The following is a 22,290-nucleotide window of genomic DNA, read 5'->3' on the forward strand; positions in this document are numbered from 1 at the left end:
CACATAAAAGAACACCAAAGTTCAGAGACTGGCTTTGAGCACCATAAACACTGAGTAAGGTTCATCTGAAGCAGATAAAATAGAAAAAATAAAACAAAAAGTATCTGAAGACATGTACTATAAACAAAGAACATTAAAAAACCTCATAGTGAGATAACATGCTTTTCATTTACTTCTATATTTTAAATAAAAATATTTTGAATATTAATATATAAACAGATTTCCATTAACAAGGGCCTATAGGTGATGATTTTGATCTTGCATAAGTGTTTCTATTGCTGAAGAATGTCATCTTATTCCCAATACAGAAATAATATATTGCTTTAAAATCAAGATTGAAAAACACATTATAATAAAGAAATCGATTGGAAAAACAAAACATGCATTAGGTAACCAGTAACTGCACTAAAAACAGATACACCACTCACATATTCCATTATGTAAATGAATTCAAAGATATTTCATGACTGATCAGCTAGAAGGGACATAATGATTTATAATTCAAATAACTGAGCACTGAAATCAAATTGAACTAATATATATTTCTAAATATGCAAACCTGAAATAATTGCTAAAAAATATAAATCAATGTACTCATGTTGAAATCATTCCTATACCCTGGTTTAAAATATTATAGCTTTTAAACTTTTATCTAGTAAGTTTTCTGAAGATATGATTTTTTATTTACTTCAAGAAGTACTCAAAAGCAATAAACGGCATGTAAAATAAAAGGCTATACTATTTGAATTAAAGAATATATAACAGGTTTAATAGGATAGAAAAAAGATCTTAAATAGCAGACACAAATAAATTAGGCATTATGCAAATTAAACTAAAAGAATACAAATCAAATTAATTTTATACTAAATATCAATTTCAACCTAAAAAATAGGGTAAATCTAAATAATAGATATATGCTATAAAATAACTGAGGCTTCTTTGCAGATAATATGCTCTCAAAGTAATTCATTGTGAAAAGGCCAGAGTTTGCAATACTAGGAAGTACTTATAAACCACTTCATATGTTAGAAATAAAGAGTATTTCAGCATTATTATTAGAAAAAAATATGGGTTGAGTTTTTTTTTAATAAGAAAAAATACATATCTTAAAAAGCCAAATGACCATTGGAATTGGGTTGTACATCACTTTCCAGTAAAAAGGAAAAACAGCCTGGACAGGTGTAATTTATCATTTTTCTGATTTAATATCAAAGAAATATATTAAAATAATAAAAAGAATCCTGAAATCCTCAAAATTTGTAGTGATAAATAGCCCTCCCTGTCTTTATTGCATTATACCTACTAACAGAAATATTGCATGGTGGATTTTGCCAGACAAGGACGATTATTTTCCAATAAAAAGTTGCATATTAAATTCCAGCACAAAAGTGGGTGTCTAATACTTTGGAAATCTTTTATGGTTTACCAAGGAATACAATTTTAAACTTAACTAACATCAACATATTCCTGGAATGAACCTGCATGAAAGGTTTCTATCCAATGCCACCATTTTCAGAATCTGTTGTCATATTAAAAGATCAGCTAATCTTAGTGATTAACTAATCCAACACTTATCTTTCACAAGTCCTATATATTTGATAGCTAACATAGAAAAGACAATCTACATGATTCTTTCTAGTTTTTAGAAATATGACAACACTGTCAACTATAATTTAGGAAGAAGATTCTTGGTTTTAGAATTTTAAAAACCTGCCAGACAGAGAAATCTAAACATTTAATGTATAATGGGAAATCTTATTTTAGATTAGATTAGATGTTGATTTGGTGGGGGCAATAATCAAAGAAATGGTCAAAAGCTTATCACTTTCTTTGTATTACTCTACTGTGCCTTTCAACTAATGAAAATGATGTTCTTTTCAACTGAAGAATATTACAGATACATTTACTCATAGGAATGCAGTTTTTCTAAGGTAATATTTTTAGAATACTTTAACCTCTGTAAAATTAAGTTACATACTTTCTTTTAGGACATGAATTTCTGACAAATACAAAAAAGCCTGAACTAAAATATATGTGGTTGCATACTTTCTTATATAACCATTTATTAGCCTGGGTGAGTATAAATATAACTGTAACTACTTAGGAATCTATATGTCCATATAAATTCAACAGTGATTCTGACTAAATGCTTCATAGTATACAGCTAATTAAAACCTTTAAAAAAACATGCATTTACAGATAAGAATAAATGAAAGAACTTTTTATTTAAAAAAAATTGCAAAAATTATAAACAAGAAAAATACCTGGTAAATTAAATGCATTTGCTAGGTTGTTTATACATAATGTCAGATATACAGTGAAAAGGATATCCAACAGAAAGGTCATTTAGGAACTGAAGAGTCCTTGAAATTACAGGCTCACATCTTCCCCAGTATTTAAGGTTTGTAACACTAAATATGAAAAAAAGTCTTTAATTATAAGTAAGTTATTTGCTTGTCTAGGGAGAATCAGAGAATATACATAAATTTATGTAAGTTTGATGACCTAAGTCACACATATTTTGAAAGTGAAAAACAGGCTCAAAAACATTTTCTATTCTTTCTAGCATATTCAAAACTATATGCAATCTACAATGAATACTGCACTCCAAATGGTGTATAATTCTATATATTTAGTTTTGTAAATTAAAAAGTCATCTAAGTGTTTCACCGGAAAACATCAAGTTTGTACCCAAAACATAGGGAGGAAAAGCAGGAGTCACAAAGAAAGCCAAATAGAGGCTCACTATTACTGCCAAATAATGAACCATCAATCTGTGGCTCCAAAACTCACTTCTTATGATCATAACTGTTTACCTAACTTTGTTCTCTGCAATCAAGACAGTGTTGTTTGTCTGTTACACAGATAAAGCGGGGTGCCAGGTGGAGGCATACAAGTTTGGCTATGGGTACAAAGTTATGTCTGTGACTAGAAACTAGTTTATTCTGCTAATATTATAAGTTCAACATAAGGACAGTTTCCACGAATATGACTCTGCCAGACATAGGTTTCTCTTAGAACTAATGAATGCCCTATTAGACCTCTTTCAATGATTTCAATTTGCAATAATCTCTTCATGTGGTCTTTCAAATCAAATATACAGGTGTTTTTCTTTTTAAATTAAAAAAAAATGTTGCCCAATTGATCTGAAGAGTCAAGGTCTGTAAATCTTTTAAAATCATCATCTGATGCTGCACACTCCAGTTGTATGGAAACTTGACAAATTACAATGTCCTTTGGATGGTGAGTTTTCAATATGTGAAATTAAGTTTCAGTTAAGAACAATGCTAATATTCTAACAAAGCATAATTTTAGGTCTTTTATTTAAAAAACTAATATATAAAAAGATTTAAATACAGTAAAAAGATCTATTACATTTAAAACAACAACAAAAGAAAAATCAAAGACCAAAACAAGAACTCACATTTTTGTCACGAATGTTTCTAGAACGTGGTTGTCATCTGTTATTCCTAAGACTTCTGACATACGAGCATATACCTGCATTAAAACACTTCATTGTTAAAAGCTTTATTATTAACATATATTTTCAAAAGACTATTCAAATTGAACAAACATAAGATTTAATGCACTGTTGTATCCACATTGAAGTAGGGAGTGGGTGGGGGAGCAAATGAATTTTTTAAAAAGAATCTTATAATTTTAAAATTTGCTAACTTTTTCCTCCAGACCGCTCCTATTTTGAAATATATAAACGCTTACACACAAACACACCCATATATCCATTTTACTCCCACCACACCACATACATTTTTTTTTCTCAAAGTGGTAGACCACCCCTTTCTAGAAGACAGGAGTAAGTATGCAAAGGGCTGGAACGTAGAGTACTTCAACAAAAGGCTCCAAAACTTAAACATTTTCCACCTATTCTAGATTTCAGCAAAATATTAACCATTTCAGGATTATTTAAGGCAGTTATAAAAATAAGGATTTTAAGAAATCAAAGGAAGTTAAAGAACTTAAGAGAAATTCTCCTCAAATATTACCTAATTAAGCTTCCCCAAATATACAGGTAGGTCTTACTTTTCATGCTGACACTGAAATCCCAAGCTCAGGGATTCTCTGTTGAAAACATCAGGGCCTGGGAATCCACTAAGCTTCCAATTAGGGAGTGTTGGTTGCAGAGTTTGGGGTGCAACATTTCAGTCTCAATCCAAGCCACATTGAGCTTATAAACACATATCCCACTTCAAGTGGGAAAATGCCACTTATACTCCTTACTAGCCTGGCAAAGCTGAGAGGTGGGTTGACACCTCCATACTCCCTGATGCTCTGGTGTCATTCCAGGTTATTCCTGCCAGACACCAGCTGTATGGGATTTCTCTTCTGTGATTTGATCCTCTGTGATTGTGTTCTCTCACTTTCTCCTAATCTGCCTATTTCTTATGTACAGCAACATAGCTTCTACTCCCTCTGTCTTTTGTTGTTTTTTTAATATCTGAAAACCAGTTTGATACACCGCCATAGGTCATGAAGGTAAGATAAAAATCACAGGGGCAACACAAATCACCCAGAGCTATAGGGTCATAAAGGGGAGGAAAGCTGCCATTGTAGAAATTTCTTTTCTGGATTTTAAACACCATTTGAACCAGCAGGTTGTGTTCCAGACTTTCAACCTGAGTCCTGTGTCCGGAAGGCTTCTCCTCAGGCTGATGGAGTCAATCAGAGGGAGAGAAAAAGAGGGAGAGAAGGAGGGGTTAGGTGTAAAGGGTGACAGAAGGAAGGAGGGGCTGAATGGTGGGGAGAAGCTGGGGGGGAGAGAGAGGGAGAGAGAGATTGAGATTCAAATTCCTGCTGCCCTACCTACTAACTTCTGAGCCCTAGAGAAAAGCATTTCAATGATTATATGTCTGTGGCTTTGCCCATGAGAGTAGGACTTCATCTCTTACTAGATTGAAGTGACCATTGTTGCTTGTAAGATGTTTGGGGGAAAGAGGGAGCTAAGGAGAGAGAATCTAGAGAAGTTAGTTACCAACAATCCTCAATAATCACAAACCTTTAGGCACAAAGAGGGCTCAAATGAAGAATGATATGTTGAATGGAAAGTTTCCCTAAGCTCACCACGATGCAAAACCTCTCGCATATACAGAAGTATACATATTGGGTCCCTTGGAAAACCTGGTATCCACATGATTAATGGCACACAAAGCATTTGACAACTTGGCCTCAATCTACCTCATCTTCCACATTTCCCTCAACCTCAAGCCACAATAAAATGCTGATGGATCACTGAGGCATCTCATGCAATTTCAGATTTTTATATGTTCATGTGCTGGTCATTTTGCCTCAATCAGCCTTCTTCCTCTTTTTCCCCTCATACTCATTCAAAAGTCTCTCCTCTGAAGCCTTCCTAGGCACAGTGATTTGAACTCTCCTTTATGTTCCCACAACATCCAGTCCACTCCTCTATCATGGCACTTTTCACACTGTAACTGTTTGAATGTCAATTTCCCTCATTACACTGAGTGCTTCTTGAGGGGTGACACTATGCCTTATTCTCTGTGTCCCTAATATCGCACCTAAGGCAATATTTGTCAAGTGAATACGATGTGTTTTTAATGTGCAGTGGCAAAAGACACGGTCTGGATCTACTAGGACTATTTTATAATGTGAATATTACACAAAGAAAGAAAAATGACTTTTCCCATTAAGCATATATTGGATTCTATGGACAAAATACATAGAATCATAAATTACAACAGAAAAAGAAAAGTAGCTAGAGAGAACAGCTTGAATATTTAGTAACTGATTATAGCAATTGTCTTTAATTTTATTTTAGTGGCACCCTTGTCAAAAGCAATCCTTAAAATAAGGCCAGTTTTATAAAATCAACTAACAGTAGGGATCAGACACCCTACTGTGTGCCCTGCTTTGCCCACTTGCTCAGTTCCAGGGCCAGAGACTGTGTGCCCTTAACTCTGACTGGAATTTAAAAGGCACGTTTGTTTAACAAAGATGAAAGTATGAATGAGTATGTTTAAACTACAACTCAAAGCACAAATTCTTTGATGGTATACAGGATCATTTTTATAGATAAATGAAATTAATAATAAATTCCATGACATACTGGTTTTGGAAAGCATGTGGTCATGGCATTATCTCAAATCACTTATTTTCTTCTTATTGTATTTATATCTTTACTGGTTAATTTTCTTGTTTTTGATAACATAACTACAGTGGACTTTTATAAAATCAAATTTTACATTTTCAAGACATTATAAATGCCTATTTTTATGGCAAAACTCAGAAATAATATAATTTTTGTTTTAATCATTTTATTATTTATTTTAAAATGTGATTTTAAACATTTCGAACATTTTAACATTAAAAAATGTGCTTTCTAATTCAATGGGTCCTAAGGAAGTTTTCCTATCGTGTCCCTGGCATTCAAAAGAGGAGGAAGCTAGGCAGGCAGGTCTGTTGTGTTCTGCTGTCAAAACAGTTTCTCAAAGCATCAGATCTGACCCAATAATATACTAGAAAAACAGTCAACATTGACACATGGCAGTGCTTTAATCCACAATTATCCTTGTAACTTGCACCATTCCTTTTATCATCCATTAGCTTTGATTCCCATTATCCCATCTAGAACTGTGTCAACGCTTTTGTCCTTGGGGATTTCTCTCCACTACTAGGATCTGACAGTCAAGCTTGAGTACTAAACAGGATCATTACCTCTTAAATCCACTTATCTGATCTACTGAATAGTAAACTGAAAAGCTCATTAAGAGCAACAATCTGATTTGTTTTCACGTGTGACAGGGTCATTTAAAATCAATGTATGATTACAGCGTTTCTTTTAAAAGACTGTTTCTCATTTTCCAAGGTACCTTATCATTCAGATAACATGCAGAAAACATAAAAATGTCTCCAAACATTTGAAATTTAATTATCCCTTTTAAACACGGATAATTTGGGAGTCAGAAGTAATTTGTTCAGTTAGGAAATACCTACAAAATTGTTTATCATCAAGCACAGGTCAATGAAAGTCTTCTACAGAAAAATCTTCTAACACAGTATTTAGAGTTTTTAACACTTTCTACAACTTTTATCATTTCACCCGAAATAATTTTTATGACACCAAGAAGAAATCATATTGCAATATCTATTTTAAGGAAGTATATAGGAGTTACATAGGAATGCAAGAAAAGGAAACAAAACAAAACAAAACAAAACTCACTTTCAGTCCACAGATTCCTTGTCTCTTATTTCAGAATCTATTAGACAATCTCATCACAATGAAAAATGAGTCAAAATCTAAGAAATAAGAGACTAAATCGATCTGTGTGGTCATCCTTCAGAGAAGGATGGCCAGTACAATGACACTGAATATATGGTTACACCTTTGGTTATGTGTTTTATATAGTCAGAGATGAACAATCTGTAACCAAGCTTTTGCCTGTCTGAGCCCTCCTCTCTTCTTTCCTTCTTCTGCATTTCATAATAAGGCTGCATAATAGACTGTAAGCTCCCTGAGAACAGAAATGATGCTCTGAGTTTCTTAAATCTCACATGCCTACTACTCAATAATGTTTCTTAAATGAATAAAAAGCATATAGGGTTAAAACGTACATTTTGGCCAATCCCATTTCATGTATGATTCTTTAACAAAAGGAAAACAATCCATAAAAGGCATGTATTTTTCCCCCTGTAAAATAATATACCCCAAATCCTACTTATCTGGGATGAACATTAGTAAAATGTTGCCATTTTAAAAGATGTGATTTTAATGCTTAAATAATATTTCTGGAAGGTCTCCCTGTAGATTCAGTAAGAAGAGTCTTAATTTGAAGCCTTGCCAGCCTTTTATGGGCACTTCTCAAGACATATAATAGAATATGATCTTTTTGTAGTAATAATTTCCATGTGAATATGTTTTCTCCACTATTTTGAGCATGTACTCCTGGAAGGCAGGGGAAATGTCTATTTCTCTTTACATCTCCAGTAGTATACTGTCTTAGAATACTGTCATGATAAACTTAGTGAAATAGAAAAGGCACAGACTTTGGTCCCAAAAACATCTGCATTTGAATTCTATATCTGCCTCTAACTAGGTGTTTCTTAAGGTCTCTGAATCTTGGTTTCTCACCTATAAAACAGTAATAATAATAATACCTACTTTAGGCTGGGTGCGGGGGCTCATGCCTGTAATCCCAGCACTTTGGGAGGCCGAGGTGGGAGGATTGCCTGAGCTCAGGAGTTCGAGACTAGCCTGGGCAACACAGTGAAACCCCAAACTAAAATGCAAAAAATTAGCCAAGTGTGGTGGTGTGCACTTGTAAACCCAGCTACTCGGGAGGCAGAGACAGGAAAATTGTTTGAACCCAGGAGGCGGAGGCTGCAGTGAGCCGAGATCGCGCCACTGCACTCCAGCCTGGGTGGCAGAGCGAGACTCCATCTCAAAATAAAAAAAACCTACTTTATGGGCTTTTGATTAGATTAAATGATGATCCTGAACTCAGAGCTTGACATTTAGTAGTTACTTAACAAATGCTATTTCCCTGTACAACCTTTCATTGACCCTTCTGCATAGTAGGTGCTAAAGTGGTCAGCTAATAATACCTTTTGAAGAGAAGGCTCTTCACATGAAAAATAACAGAAAAATCAGAAGGTGCTTACCTTTAAGATTTTCACACAGCATAAAGATGGTTAAAACAAAAACAAAATCTTATAATCTGTATCCATAACTCTTAAATCTTTACAAACACGTTCAATTAACACCTTCTAGTCAAACTTAGAAATTGCATTTGTTTAAAGGCATAAAGGAACTGCTTCAAAATTTCACGATACAAAAATCAAATTATTTCTACTTCTCAATGATTATTGTCTTACAAGCTAGAAAAATTACCCATTTTAACCAGTTACTCATCTCTCTTGCTCCTGAAATATGGAAAGTGATTAGAAATGTAAGGAATTATCATTATCACAGATTTGAGGAAGTATGCTCTTAAAAACTGTCTTAATATGTTTGTTTTCTTAGCTGTATTTATTTTGCTGCAAAGGTTCTTATACATTTAGGAAAAGAGCATTTGGATAGTACACAATGCTTCAATGAGCCAATGCATGTTCCAACTTCTCAACTCTTCAAATGACAAATGCTGCCTGTAGAATTTGCAAGTAGCTTAAAAGATCTTACATATGGTTTTAAAAAGGGAACTAGGTAAGAAAAATAGATGAGGGCATAAACTACAAACAGCAACATAATTTTGAGCTGTAAATTTAATAAAGAATAAAAAAAGCATGTGCTGTAATAATTTTTAAAATTTCTTTTTCCAATCCTAATCCATAGTCTTGGGTATCTGGAGCACTGTCTCTAACATTCTGATTATAACTCTGAGGAAACTAATTATGTCCATCTTTAAATTTGAAGTAGATTACAGAACTGGGAAACCAAGAATATTAGTTCCTAAAGATTGTATGGATATATAATGACAGTCACAGAAATTCAATAACAGCCCTCTATGAAATGCACTCAAAAGCACCACATGAAACAAATTAAAAAGAACAACGAATCTCTCATTCTGTGCAAATAAAAAAATAAGAGAAAACACTGGTTCTATAGGTTTTCAAAAGAGTTTTTATAATGAATTAAGATTTTGGATAATGAATCTTCAGAAAATTACAGGAAGTTAATACCCTTAGGCTTTCTATAAATGTTTAAGATGTTATAACTTCTCAAAGAGCTTTAGTACATTGTTTAAGCAGGCTCAATGCAGAAAATTAATAGTGCTGTAGAAGTCAACAACAAAGTATTTTGCCGTTGGACGACAAACCTTCTGTGAACCAATTTATTCTCAAAAACATATCAGGTAATACAAAAGTGGTAACACAAAAGATCCCCCAAATATTACTGTGAATTTTCAAGTATTGTTTCAATCTATTGGAATGACTTATTAATGAAGGTTTTTAACTGGTTGTAAATTGGTAAAACAAAACCTGTCACTGGAAAGGATCCAATATAATGAAAGCATTAATGTTCCTCAGGAAGAGAATTTAGGAACACAGTATGAAATCACTTACTATGAATAAGAAATCAACGTTCATATTTTTGTTTTAGGCTTCAAGTGCCTTTGAGGTCAATTCAGTGCTTTCTATAAGAAAGACCTCATCAATGTGAAAGGCATTAGTAGAGGAGGGAGAAAGAGAGGTGTAAGAAAGAATAGAGCATTTAATGACTTGGATCTAAACCATTTGGAACTAAAGGTACTTAGCTCTTTCATTAACATTTGAAGCAGGGTAAAATATGATAATCACAATTAACTTATCACCATAACAAGAGAATTAATGGTACAAACATCATTGCTGTATATTAAATACACAAACTTAGTGACACTGAATAGACCCATATTAATCTTGGCTGACTAATTTTTCCATATCATTTAAAATAACATCACTAAATATAAGCCTGAAATCAGACAGAAAAATCTTTTGCCAGAATTTAATTTTAAGACCATAATTTATGTTGGAAACCAAGTGGGAAAAGGTGAATAATCCTGCTTGTCTCATTCAGTTGAATAAAGAACGGCATCTGATAAAGAAACACTGGTTATGGAAGTATAAAATAAATCTGAATGTTAAACATTTATTTCAATTAGAATATCTGAACCCACCATCTGTGGTGGCCATCTTGCTAAGGGCACATGTACCTAACAAATCTCTTAAGAGGCATTCCCAGTCTGCTTGAATAAGCTATTGTATAAGAAAACTTGGAGTGACCACTTTGGCCTCACATTTCCTTCGCTCCACATCCTGTGGCACAAAGCATGAACTCAGCAGGCTGGGGTGCAGGGCTGCCTGCTGCCTTGTGATAATCCCCTCTCCCAGTAGGGGCCTCCACTGATGCATGGCTAAGAACATGCTTCCTCTTTTGCTTGCACCCCAGTGGGGTTTCCATTTCTAACTTGGGCCCAAATCCAACTGCTAAGGAAGGTGGAAAAGTTAGAAAGCTCCAGATGCTGCCAGAGATATTTTTGAGTCAGTTTCTAAACAATAATTTATTAGAAAGAGTACAGGTATAATGTGAAAACCAGCAAGGCTGGTAATTTTGGAGAGATTCTTTCCCTCCCACCCCCAACCAGATCTAGGGTCTAACTACCACCTGTTCAACAGAAGCTGGCTGTTTGCCTTCCTTTCCTTCAGGGAGCCACTGACTAAGGATCTCCACCAGCATGAACCTAATGCCTCCCGACAGGCCTTCCCTAGCCAAGAGGGACCTGGGTTGAGTGCACCAGTTACTGGTCACAGGATATGTAGTCCACAGAAAGACTCCTGTGGTGCAACCAGCTGAAAGCCAACCAGAGAAAATGGAGAGTGTACATTTGTCCTGACACAGCTTTGCTCCTGCCGGCTGCCAACTCACTCCATGTATGGGGCCAAGCTTCTGTTAAACTAGTCTTCTATGGATAAAGCCATGGTAAAGCCCTGGGTAAATATACTATCTCCCCAAGCCCATTCAAAAAGAAGCTAACCATGGCTATGGCACCAGATGCTTGGAAAGAAGGCTCGATTTTAGTAGAGGATTTTGGGACCATGGTTTGAAAGAGCATTTCAGACATTTAAAGGAATATTTATAATTCTTTGCAACAGCAAGTTTATAAGATGACACGATTAGATTTTAGGGCAAAGAGGCTGATGCTGGATGAAGTTTGTGAGAGGGTGATAGTAGAGGTGGGGAACTGGGAATTGAAATATTTTGTTTAATCCCCTGTACCTCCTAAAGGCGTCAGCCAGAAACACATTCTGGCACAAGGGATACATGTGCTCTAGACACTGTTCAATAACAGATGCTATTCAATGTAGCCAAATAAAACTTTCTTAACTATTAACAACTGATTAGAATTGGTTACTCAGCAATGTTAGCATCAAGAAATCTAGGGTGCTTTTGCACTGTGCAACCACATTAAATATAGGCTTTGCAGCTAATACTGCTTATTAGTGGACTACTAAACCTTTGGCTGTAAAATATGCACACTGTAAAATTATATAGTGCATAAAAAGGGAATTAAGACAATGCATGCCTACACTTAATCACTGTGTGCGTATGCCTGTTTTACTAATAAGAATCTGAGGCTGTAGTGAGAAAAGCATAAAGATTGCTGCTTCACCATCATAACCAGCAACCCAACTCACCTTAACTATTTTCCAAGCCTTCTCTGGAACTCTGGTACATCACTCCTCAGGCGTACAACCTAAAAAGCACGAAGTTTAGGGACCTGCTACCTGGCACCAGAAATAAGAGCAAAAGGCCTCCTCAATCTCAAATAAAAGGAGAAAGTGGCTGACAATCTTTGTGGTTGTTATGTACAATATTCTTGGGACTTTGATTTTATTCTGGAGCCCATGAGTGGAGACATGGTGAAGTCCTGCTCAAATTCTGGATGTGGTTTTATGAATGACAGTGGGTTTGCTTCAGTGAGATGATTCCAGAAACCAATTACTAAAAGCTAGCCCTAAAAAGAATAAAGCATAAATAATATTTGATAGAATGATTTTTAAGAATCTCAGCCTCAGCCAGGCGTGCTGGCTCACGCCTGTAATTACAGCACTTCAGGAGACTGAGGCAGGTGGATCACCTGAGTTCCAGACCAGCCTGGCCAACATGGTGAAACTCCCCTTCTACGAAAAATACAAAAAATTAGCAGGGCATGGTGGCATGTGCCTGTAATCCCAGCAACTTTGGAGGCTGAGGCAGGAGGATCACTTGAAACCAGGAGGCAGAAGTTGCAGTGAGCTGAGATCGCTCTATTGCATTCCAGCCTGGGTGACAAGAGTGAGACTCCACCTCAGAAAAAAAAAAAAAAAAAAAAAAAAAAAGAATCTCTTAGTACTGTTTCCCATGAGGCACTTTCTTTCATTATATAAGTGTGGCAACTGAGCTGAATGATTTAAGTAGGCAAACTAACCTTCTGATGGGCAAAAGTACATCTTTTAACTAGGGTTACAAAGAATAGTGCCACAATACAGGAGGTAGTCTAATGGTTAGGAATAGATTCTGAAGCCCAAGACTAGTGAGATTCTGGCACTTACTAAGTAATTCTGAGCAAGTTGCTTACCCTTTAGATCTTAGTTTCCTCAAATATAGAAAGGATGAGAGTAGTACCTAATCTGTGGAATTTTTGAGAAGATTAAAATGGTTAATTTATGTGAAGGACCTATAACATTCCTGGTATACAGTAAAATTTTCATAAGTGTTACCTATTATTATTATTGGAATGTCCCTTTTCTTTGTGCTTTATCTGGACTAGATACTAGAAAATAGACATATGTTCTAGGGTATGTGAGAAGCTTTAGTAGTAGTTAGAGGGGAGAGGGCCTTAATGAAAGGTAACATAACTTCTAATATTAAATAATGGGTCTAGTCTTTGAGTCTTGCAAAGAAATAAAGTAGTAAGAAAAGTGATAGAAAAAAAGTCAGAATGGTCTGTGGTATTTCGTTGTTATTTTATCTCAATAACTTATCTGCATCACCTATATTGCCAGATTCAAAGCTTTCATCCTCATTTTTTGAGTCAATACAAATTCCTGCTTCCTATCTCCAAGGTAAGTTTTCAACTCACTAAGTAGATGATCACTGTGTCCAGTAAGTTATCAAAGTTTTCCCCATTCAGATCAATAGGTCCATCCAATTGTCCAAATTTTCTCTTCTTTTTTTTTGAGATAGAGTCTCGCTCTGTTGCCCAGGCTGGAGTGGCGTGATCCCGGCTCACCACAAGCTCTGCCTCCTGGGTTCACGCCATTCTCCCGCCTCAGCCTCCTGAGTAGCTGGGACCACAGGTGACTGCCACCATGCCTGGCTAAGTTTTTGTATTTTTTTAGTAGAGACGGGGATTCACTGTGTTAGCCAGGTTGGTCTTGATCTCCTGACCTCGTGATCCACCTGCCTTGGCCTCCCAAAGCGCTGGGATTACAGGCGTGAGCCACCATGCCCAGCCCAAATTTTCTTTACTACATTAATGTACACAGACATGGGATTCCAGAACACCATCATTAGTTTCAAATTATTAAGAGCTCTTAGGTGATGGGCTCCCAAAGGGCATTCTCTTCCAGTAGGAACAGAAACGGGCTACCTTTCAGAAATAAATACAGTACTACTGATCTCTGACACTAGACTATGGGTTCTAGGTTGCTTCTCCTGTTGTAGCATATAAAATATCAAGGATCTAGCTTAGTTCTTTTGTGACTGATGGCTAGCCAGGACTAGACATCCAATCTTCAGTTAGAGAAATGAGTCTTTTCCTTGGGAAATAAAACAGCTAGTATGGAGATGAAACTTATGATATTGGCATTATCAGTCATCACACTCTGAAACTGGTCATTCTTGGACTCATGCCTAAATACATACACAGCCAATGTGATACAATGAAAAGCAAACTGGGTTCAGAGTAAGATGATCTGGTTGAAACCAAGGGTCTGCCACTAAACAGGCTTTTAATTCTCAAATTGTTTTACATTTCTGCAAAATGGTACTCATACCTATTAAACAGAACATTGTTGAGAAGACTAAATGAGAAAATATAATGAATAATTCAGCAAAGTGGTTAAATGCAAAGTAGAAACCCATTGCAGGTTAGATTAAGGTTGAAGATAAACTGTATTCTCAAATGATATTTTCTAGATATTTCTCATTCTACATTACCTGAAAATACAGGATTCATAACTTTCAACATGGATAATGTTTTAATACCCAACACCTTAATCTTTGGGAAGGTTAGAGAGTACCATGTGTTAGGCAGCCGCACCTGCTGGAAAGTGTGGTATGACAGCCCATGGCTCATCAAAGCAAATGACCAGATAAAAAGGGCAGTTGAGAACTGGTATCAACAAGCATGAAAATATTTCTAATGAGTCAGAAAAGTGGGCCAAGAGGGAGCATGGAAGGAAGTGACCATGAAAATTGAGAGACAGAAATGGACAATAAATGTGCAAAAGGCTTAAAAAAAAAAGGTTACAACCAAACCTGAGAATTGTAATTCTCAGCAAATAGAAGGCCACCAGTACTAAGGTGTTTAGTACATTTCACAATTTTCTATCATGTTATAATTTTTCTTGTAAAAAGTTTCCAACTAAACTTACTGGGCATAGGAGATTTTCCATGGAAATGCATTTCCAATTTTGTAATGGGTGTCAACCAGAAAATGCAATTCACATAGGAGAAACTTGTTTCAAAGCCAACTTGCTTAAACACATCTATTCAGTAAAGCAAGGGATACTGGCGCTGGGGAGCCACACAAGGCCTAGGGGAAAACAAAATTCCAATAAGTATGCCAAATGTGCTTTTATATTTCAAGACTCCTTCAAAAGAAACATTATGGGGAGATAAAAATTAGGAAAACACTGAACTTAACTAATTTAAAATGTGAAAAAATATTTTGCATTTATGTTTTATAACCAAGTGCTTTTCTCACATCTGTCCCAAGGCAGCAGATAAAGCACTATATTCACCATTGCTAATACTAGCAATTGGAACATGCTCTTTGGCAAAGCAGAAATAAGATAATTGTTCAACATCGGCTGGCTTTTCAGAAATACTGGAAGCATTGCCTGTAATTATAGACATCTGTCACTGCTAGCCACTCAGTACTAACCCTGACATCAATATACAACCATAGCACTAAACTGCCTGCAGGCATAGCAATGGAGACCAGATACGCTAGGCAGGCAATCATCTGCTTCATCCAAACTATCTGTCAAAGGTTCCCAACCACAAATAGCTCTTACATTTTGTATCCTTAGGATAATATGTTGATTTATTTTAGATTCTCTAATATTTACAGTCTAGACCATCTACTAAAATAAAGAAACAAAACTTATGGCTAATGGACGCAGTTACTGTTCACAGTCATCATAAAAGGTCATAGCTCAACCCTCAAATGTTAAAAATTGATGGCAGCTTTAACCATGTGCTATCATACAGATGTTTCCTTTTGTAGAGGCAATTATTTCCTAAAGCAATTCAAAATGGTAAATACAATCTTTCATCAGCAAATATGTTGCCACATTGTTTTAGTAGAAATGCTCATATTTTAAAGCCCTTTTTAAGAAGTAATGACAAGTTTCAATGTTCATCGCTGAAGAGTCCAGATCATCAGTTTGGGTTTAGCTTTACATACAGTATCTTATTTGGCAATCCCTATATAAATGAAGCAATATCAAAAACTAGGAAATGATACTGAAGAATAAAATACTTCGTTAATGAATGAGTCAACTGACATAATCTTGCTGGATGTAAAACTTACTGAAATACACATGCACATGTACATTCATATTTTTAAAAGGCCAAAGACACACTGTAGCTTTAAACATCACCCTCTGTTTTCTTTTAAACAGCCAGAGAAGCAAGCTGAAAATTATTAGACATTTAGACTAATTAGGAATAAACATTCACAATTATCATAATGTGTTACTAAAAACCCAGATATTTCTTGGTCTGATCACAACAGCCAATGCTGAAGAAAAACTATTAATTACTGACAGACAGTTAGCTTACAAGTGAGCTGCATTTTAAAAACCTCCTTTAAAATACAATTGCTAAATGCCTTACAGTGCTGTAATGTGAGACAGGTTCAAATCTTATTACTTCACTGAAATTAAAACCTAAGTTTTAATACTGTTCAAGTCGAACAATGATTCCACACTTTATTGCTTTTGAAATCCCTTGATGATCATAGGGAAAAATGCCCCGGAGAAAAAAAGACTGTTTTCGATAAACAGAAAATACAGTTTGCACTCTTAGCCTCTTTGTCATCACAAAAAAAGGATTTAATGCCAATTCTTTAAAAAAAGACTTTTTTTCCCACAAAATGTGCACCTTGTGTGCCATTTGTAAAATCAGTTCACTTTCTTTTATTTATTACTGCAGCGCGGCAAGGCAATAAAGAAGCTACCGATAGCTAATAAATTACATGCCTTTTAAAACAATTCTCTTGCTACAAAAACATGTAACTACAAAGGTTTACATTTACATGGTACATCATATGAAATGTCTATATTTGTGTCCTATTAACCATTTTGGCAAATTGTGGACTTTTACCAAATAGCTAATAGGAAAAAAAATATAGTGATCCACACATGTTCACATGACATAAAAGCCGTTCTAGAAAACTACTCATGTATTTTCACTTTATAAAAATACTCCAAAATTTATTTTAAAAACATTTAAATAAATTATTTCATGCATCAAAATGGTACTCAAAGATCTTCTAATCAGGATTAAACTTTACTCAATTACTGAGAACTAAGAAAGTATCTTTTTCTTCTAATTTATGTTCCTAGTACCACATAGTCTTTTAAAAATCATAATTTTAGCACTTACTTAAAATAAATTATATAGAAGGTAAGATTGCTGGAATGTAACCCAGAATGTACCAATTCTGATTCTTAATGAATATAGTATAGTACTTATAGAAAGATACAGAAACTAGGTAATTTCAGAAACATTAAGGAACATCTGCTTATAATCTTTCTTTTAAAAGAATATTATCTTCACATATTCATAAGAATTGCTTTTAAAATCTTAATGAAAGTAAGTTATTTTGTGTCTCTGGTTTGTCTATGCACAAATGAATTCCGATATAACTATACTCCAATTTACAGGATTAAATTGTTAAATTAATCAGGGTATTTTCTTAATGCTTTCATGCTCCAATCATGATGAGAATATACTTATGAGGTAGTGTATTGCCTTTTATTATTAATTTCCTCCATTTCCTGTAATAGCTATCATAGCGGTGGCTCTTTTGTGTGTGATTCATACTTACAAAATTTCAACTTCGCTAATTATGCATGAACAATGCTTCAATGTTCGCAGCACAAACAACTTTGTTTCATTTCATCTTTACTTCAAGATGACAATTCACTATACAGATGAATGAAAACTTTATATTCTGTAGCACTCGATTTCTCCATTCAAATCTACTTTTTCTCCTTTCTTTTGAAATCAATTTGATTAGGAATATGTGGGAGATATATTTTTTGAAGAGTTCACTGAAATAAGTTTATTTCCTTTTCACAGATTATTTATAGGAGAATCACCATCATAAATCATAATTGTATAACATATATCAATGTATGTGGAGAATTCTGCTATATTTCATAACTTATTTTTGCTTCTTTTTAATAGTAAATGCTCGTTTGCTGAAATCATCATTGCCTTTCCCCACACTGTAGTTGATATTAAATGATATTATTCTCAATGAGTGATCAAGAAAAATAACTGGCAAAATGTCCTACTTTCTCTACCTCCTACATCTTATTCATAAAATTTTATTCTAAATCTTTAATTACTTGGATTATCCTCTTTTTCACTGGGGGAAGGCTAATTATATTCTCCCTCTTGCATCACTAAGAATGTACATTCAAAATAGGCACAGCTAGGTATCATTAACTCCATACACATTTTTTTTTGTTTGTTTGTTTTTTAGATGGAATCTCGCTCTGTCGCTCAGGCTGGAGTGCAGTGGCATGATCTCAGCTCACTGCAACCTCTGCCTCCCGGGTTCAAGCCATTCTCCTGCCTCAGCCTCCTGAGTAGCTGGGATTACAGGTGCCCGACACTACGCCTGGCTAATTTTTTGTATTTTTACTACAGGCGGGGTTTCATCATGTTGGCCAGGCTGGTCTCAAAATTCCTGACCTCAGGTGATCCACGTGCCTCAGCCTCCCAAAGTGCAGGGATTACAGGCGTGAGCCACTGCGCGCGGCCTAACTCTATATTTTAGATGGCAAAATCAAATAGTGGTTAGATTTCTCAAGGTTATACAGTAGAATGGTTTCCCCAACTTCTTGTTTTCACTGTTTGACAATGCTGCTTCTTAGCTACTAGGGAAAAACACGTATTCACTGACATTTGTTCTAGTAAATCCAAATTAAATATCATATTAAGTGGTATTTCATTCAATACACATAAAATAATGTTGGCTGGGAATGGTAGCTCACATCTGTAACCCCAGCATTTTGGGAGGCCGAGGTGGGCAGATCATTTGAGGTCAGAAGTTCAAGACCAGCTTGGTTGATGTGGGGAAACCCCGTCTCCACTAAAAATACAAAAAAATTAGCTGGGCGTGGTGGTGGTGCGTGCCTGTAATCTCAGCTACTCGGGAGGCTGAGGCAGGAGAATGGTGTGAACTTGGGAGGTGGAGCTTGCAGTGAGCCGAGATCACACCACTGCACTCCAGCCTGGGTGACAGAGCGAGACTCTGTCTCAGAAAAAACAAAACAAAACAAAACAAAACTTGACTTGCACATAAAATAATCTTGGCACCTATCAGACAGTGGAAATAGTAGGTAGTTCTTGGTGCCAACTGAGAGCAGTAGGTCAAATTCATTTGTTTTACTAATTATCTTCTTAGAAAAGATGGAATATTCACTCTGTCCTCAACCCCCTTAATTTGGTTAAAAAAAAAATCTCAAGTGAACTGTTATTTAGATTTCTTGGTCTTGTTTGCAATTTTTTTTTTTTTTTTTGAGATGGAGTTTTGCTCTTGCTGCCCAGGCTGGAGTGCAGTGGCGTGATCTTGGCTCACCGCAACCTCCGCCTCCCGGGTTCAGGCAATTCTCCTGCCTCAGCCTCCCGAGTGGCTGGGATTACAGGCATGCGCCACCGTGCCCGGCTAATTTTGTATTTTTAGTAGAGACGGAGTTTCTCCATGTTGGTCAGGCTGGTCTTGAACTCCTGACCTCAGGTAATCCGCCTCCCACAATTGTGGGATTACAGGTGTGAGCCACTGCGCTCAGCCTGTTTGCAATCTTGAATGGAAAAGTGGAAAACGTGAAGGTGAACACTTCTGTTCTCTTTTTGTACCAATATGCAACTCTTGGTCCTATCTCACTTACCTGTTTATGTTATATGCAGAAGTGAATGACACTAAAAGAAACCCAAGCACCCCCCGGGTGTCAGTCTTCCCCTGTCTTCCCCAAGATTTCATCAGTTATCTTCCAGTATGTTACCAGTGTTCTGCATATCAGTCGTGGGCCTCATTAGATTGAACAACGATTACCTATTAACTTTGTGTTCTCTGCCAGTCTGTGACGGCAGGAGTATCTTTCCCTAGGCAATACTGTGTTCCACTGTTTAGCATATAATAAATAAACAGATTTGTAATGGTAAGTATTTGTATAATAAATGAAAGAAAAAAAAAAAGAGTGCCACTAATCTAGCCAAAAAGAACGTTCTTACAGACTCTGTATAAATCTTTTTCTAATGTACAATTCTTAAAAAGTAAACACTGGCTGGTTCCAACCTACAGTTTCCTAATAAGATGCTGCTCTAATTAACAACACCTACTTCAGAAATATGACTAGGATCAGAATAAAATTTCTCTTCTTCTGTCACCATAAAATCTGACCATCTCACTCTAACTAATCGATATCCAATCAATCAATGAGAAAATAGGTGATAATCTGGCACTGTCCTAGTTGTGTGACAGATATATGTATAGACATTGCCCCTTTCCTCAAGAATCTGAAACCTTGTCAAGAGAACAAGGACACAGAGCATAAAATGCTCTAGGAGCAAGATCAGGAATTACACTTCATCATTTAATGGATTTAGAGTTAGAAGGAGCTAAGGTCAAATCTTGTGAATGCCACTTCCTACCTATGTACTCTTAGTTGAGTTACTCTACTACAGAAATGAGGTTAATGACACCTTCGTCATAAGATTGAGACTTATAAGATATAATGCATGTAAAAGGTTTATCATCATAGTAACTGGTATATAATAAACAATAAATGAGTGCGAGCACTGCCATTACCAAGTTTTAACAGCAAGTACGATCCAGGTACTAAAAACTGTAAGTGTGTATGACTAAATAGAATTTTAAAGGATGGGGATCGTATGAGTGTGGGCAGAAGGAGGAAGGGAACAGTATGACCCAAGTTAAAAATGGGAGTCAGCATGACTGAGGGGAGCTGTGGAAACTAAAAACTGGACAGTAGATGGAGCTAGATTATGGAGAACCTTAAAAGCCAGAGTACTGGTTTGATGTCATGGGCAACAGGGAGACTTTTTTTTTTTTTTTTTTTTTTTGAGACAGAGTTTCTCTCTGTCGCCCAGGCTGGAGTACAGTGGCGCAATCTCTGCTCACTGCCAGCTCCGCCTCCCGGGTTCACGCCATTCTCCTGCCTCAGCTTCCTGAGTAGCTGGGACTACAGGCACCTGCCACTGTGCCCGGCTAATTTTTTGTATTTTTAGTAGAGACGGGGTTTTCACCATGTTAGCCAGGATGGTCTCAATCTCCTGACTTTGTGATCCACCCGCCTCAGCCTCGGATTATTGGCGTGAGCCACCGCACCCCACCAACAGGGAGATTTTCAAGTGGGAAGAACCCTATGACAAGAGTGCCGTTTAAGATTTGTCTGACTACATTGCGCATGATAGTCCAGAGTCAGAGGGGTAAAGTTTTATCTTTCGGCCCCTACCCCTCTTTTTTTTTGAGACAGAGTCTCGTTCTGTAGCCCAGGCTGGAGTGCAATAGTGATCTCAGCTCACTGCAACCTCTGCCTCCCGGGTTCAAGAGATTCTCCTACCTCAGCCTCCCGAGTAGCTGGGATTACAGGCATGTGCCACCACGCCCGGCTAATTTTGTGTGTGTATGTTTTTTTTTTAGTAGAGATGAGGCTTCACCATGTTGGCCAGACTGGCCTCAAACTCCTGACCTCAAGTAATCCTCCTGCCTTGGCTTCCCAAAGTGCTGGGATTACAGGTGTGAGTAAGCAACCGTGCCCAGCTTCTGGGGCCCTTTATTGCCTCTGTTACCACGTGTTCTTTCTCCTCGATATTCTGAGTTTCATGGACATCTTACTCTGGTTTCTCACTTTTCTAATTATTTATTTTCAGCTAGAAATTTCTATTCTTCACATTCTTGAATTGAGACTGCCCTCCACCCTCATATACTCAGTTCCTTCGGGGAGTTCATCTGCTCCCAATAGTTCAGTTAAATATATACCAAAATGATTCTAAATCCACAGTTCTGAATGCAGAAAAACCAGCCCTCTCTGGTTTAGTTGTATTACTGAAGAAAGGTAGTTAGGTTTGGGAATTGAAAAGAAATGTCGAGGTGGCAAAATGGCAACAATTTTGGCTCTTTTTCCTTGGTTCGAGAAAGGCTAGGAACTTGAAGGAGGCGATTACCACTGCCTAGGTTAATTATATAAGAACACAAGGCATCAGCTCAATGGCTCACCTAGTTCATAACTGTCTCTGATTAAGGCTTCATTGAACTACCTTCCACCAATGACCATTAACCTCACAGAGTTAGAAATGTAGCCCAGATA

The 22,290-nt window shown here is 36.3% G+C and overlaps 1 protein-coding gene across 3 annotated transcripts in view; it reads right to left on the bottom strand.

The window, feature by feature from the left end:
- Positions 1-22,290, bottom strand: part of RANBP17 (RAN binding protein 17) — a 425,055-nt gene that overhangs the window by 127,579 nt on the left and 275,186 nt on the right. For 2 of the 3 annotated variants that reach the window (XM_008015284.3, XM_008015285.3), the window contains 2 exons: positions 3,425-3,498; positions 2,331-2,411 (listed from right to left, as the gene is read on the bottom strand). The exons of the other annotated variant lie outside the window; for it this stretch is intronic. In XM_008015284.3, coding sequence (XP_008013475.3) covers positions 2,331-2,411; positions 3,425-3,498 — 155 coding nt within the window. The remainder of the gene's footprint in view (positions 1-2,330; positions 2,412-3,424; positions 3,499-22,290) is intronic. 3 annotated transcript variants of the gene reach the window in all.

Source organism: Chlorocebus sabaeus, chromosome 23 (genome assembly GCF_047675955.1).
Source record: "Chlorocebus sabaeus isolate Y175 chromosome 23, mChlSab1.0.hap1, whole genome shotgun sequence".
NCBI classification, from domain to species: domain Eukaryota; kingdom Metazoa; phylum Chordata; class Mammalia; order Primates; family Cercopithecidae; genus Chlorocebus; species Chlorocebus sabaeus.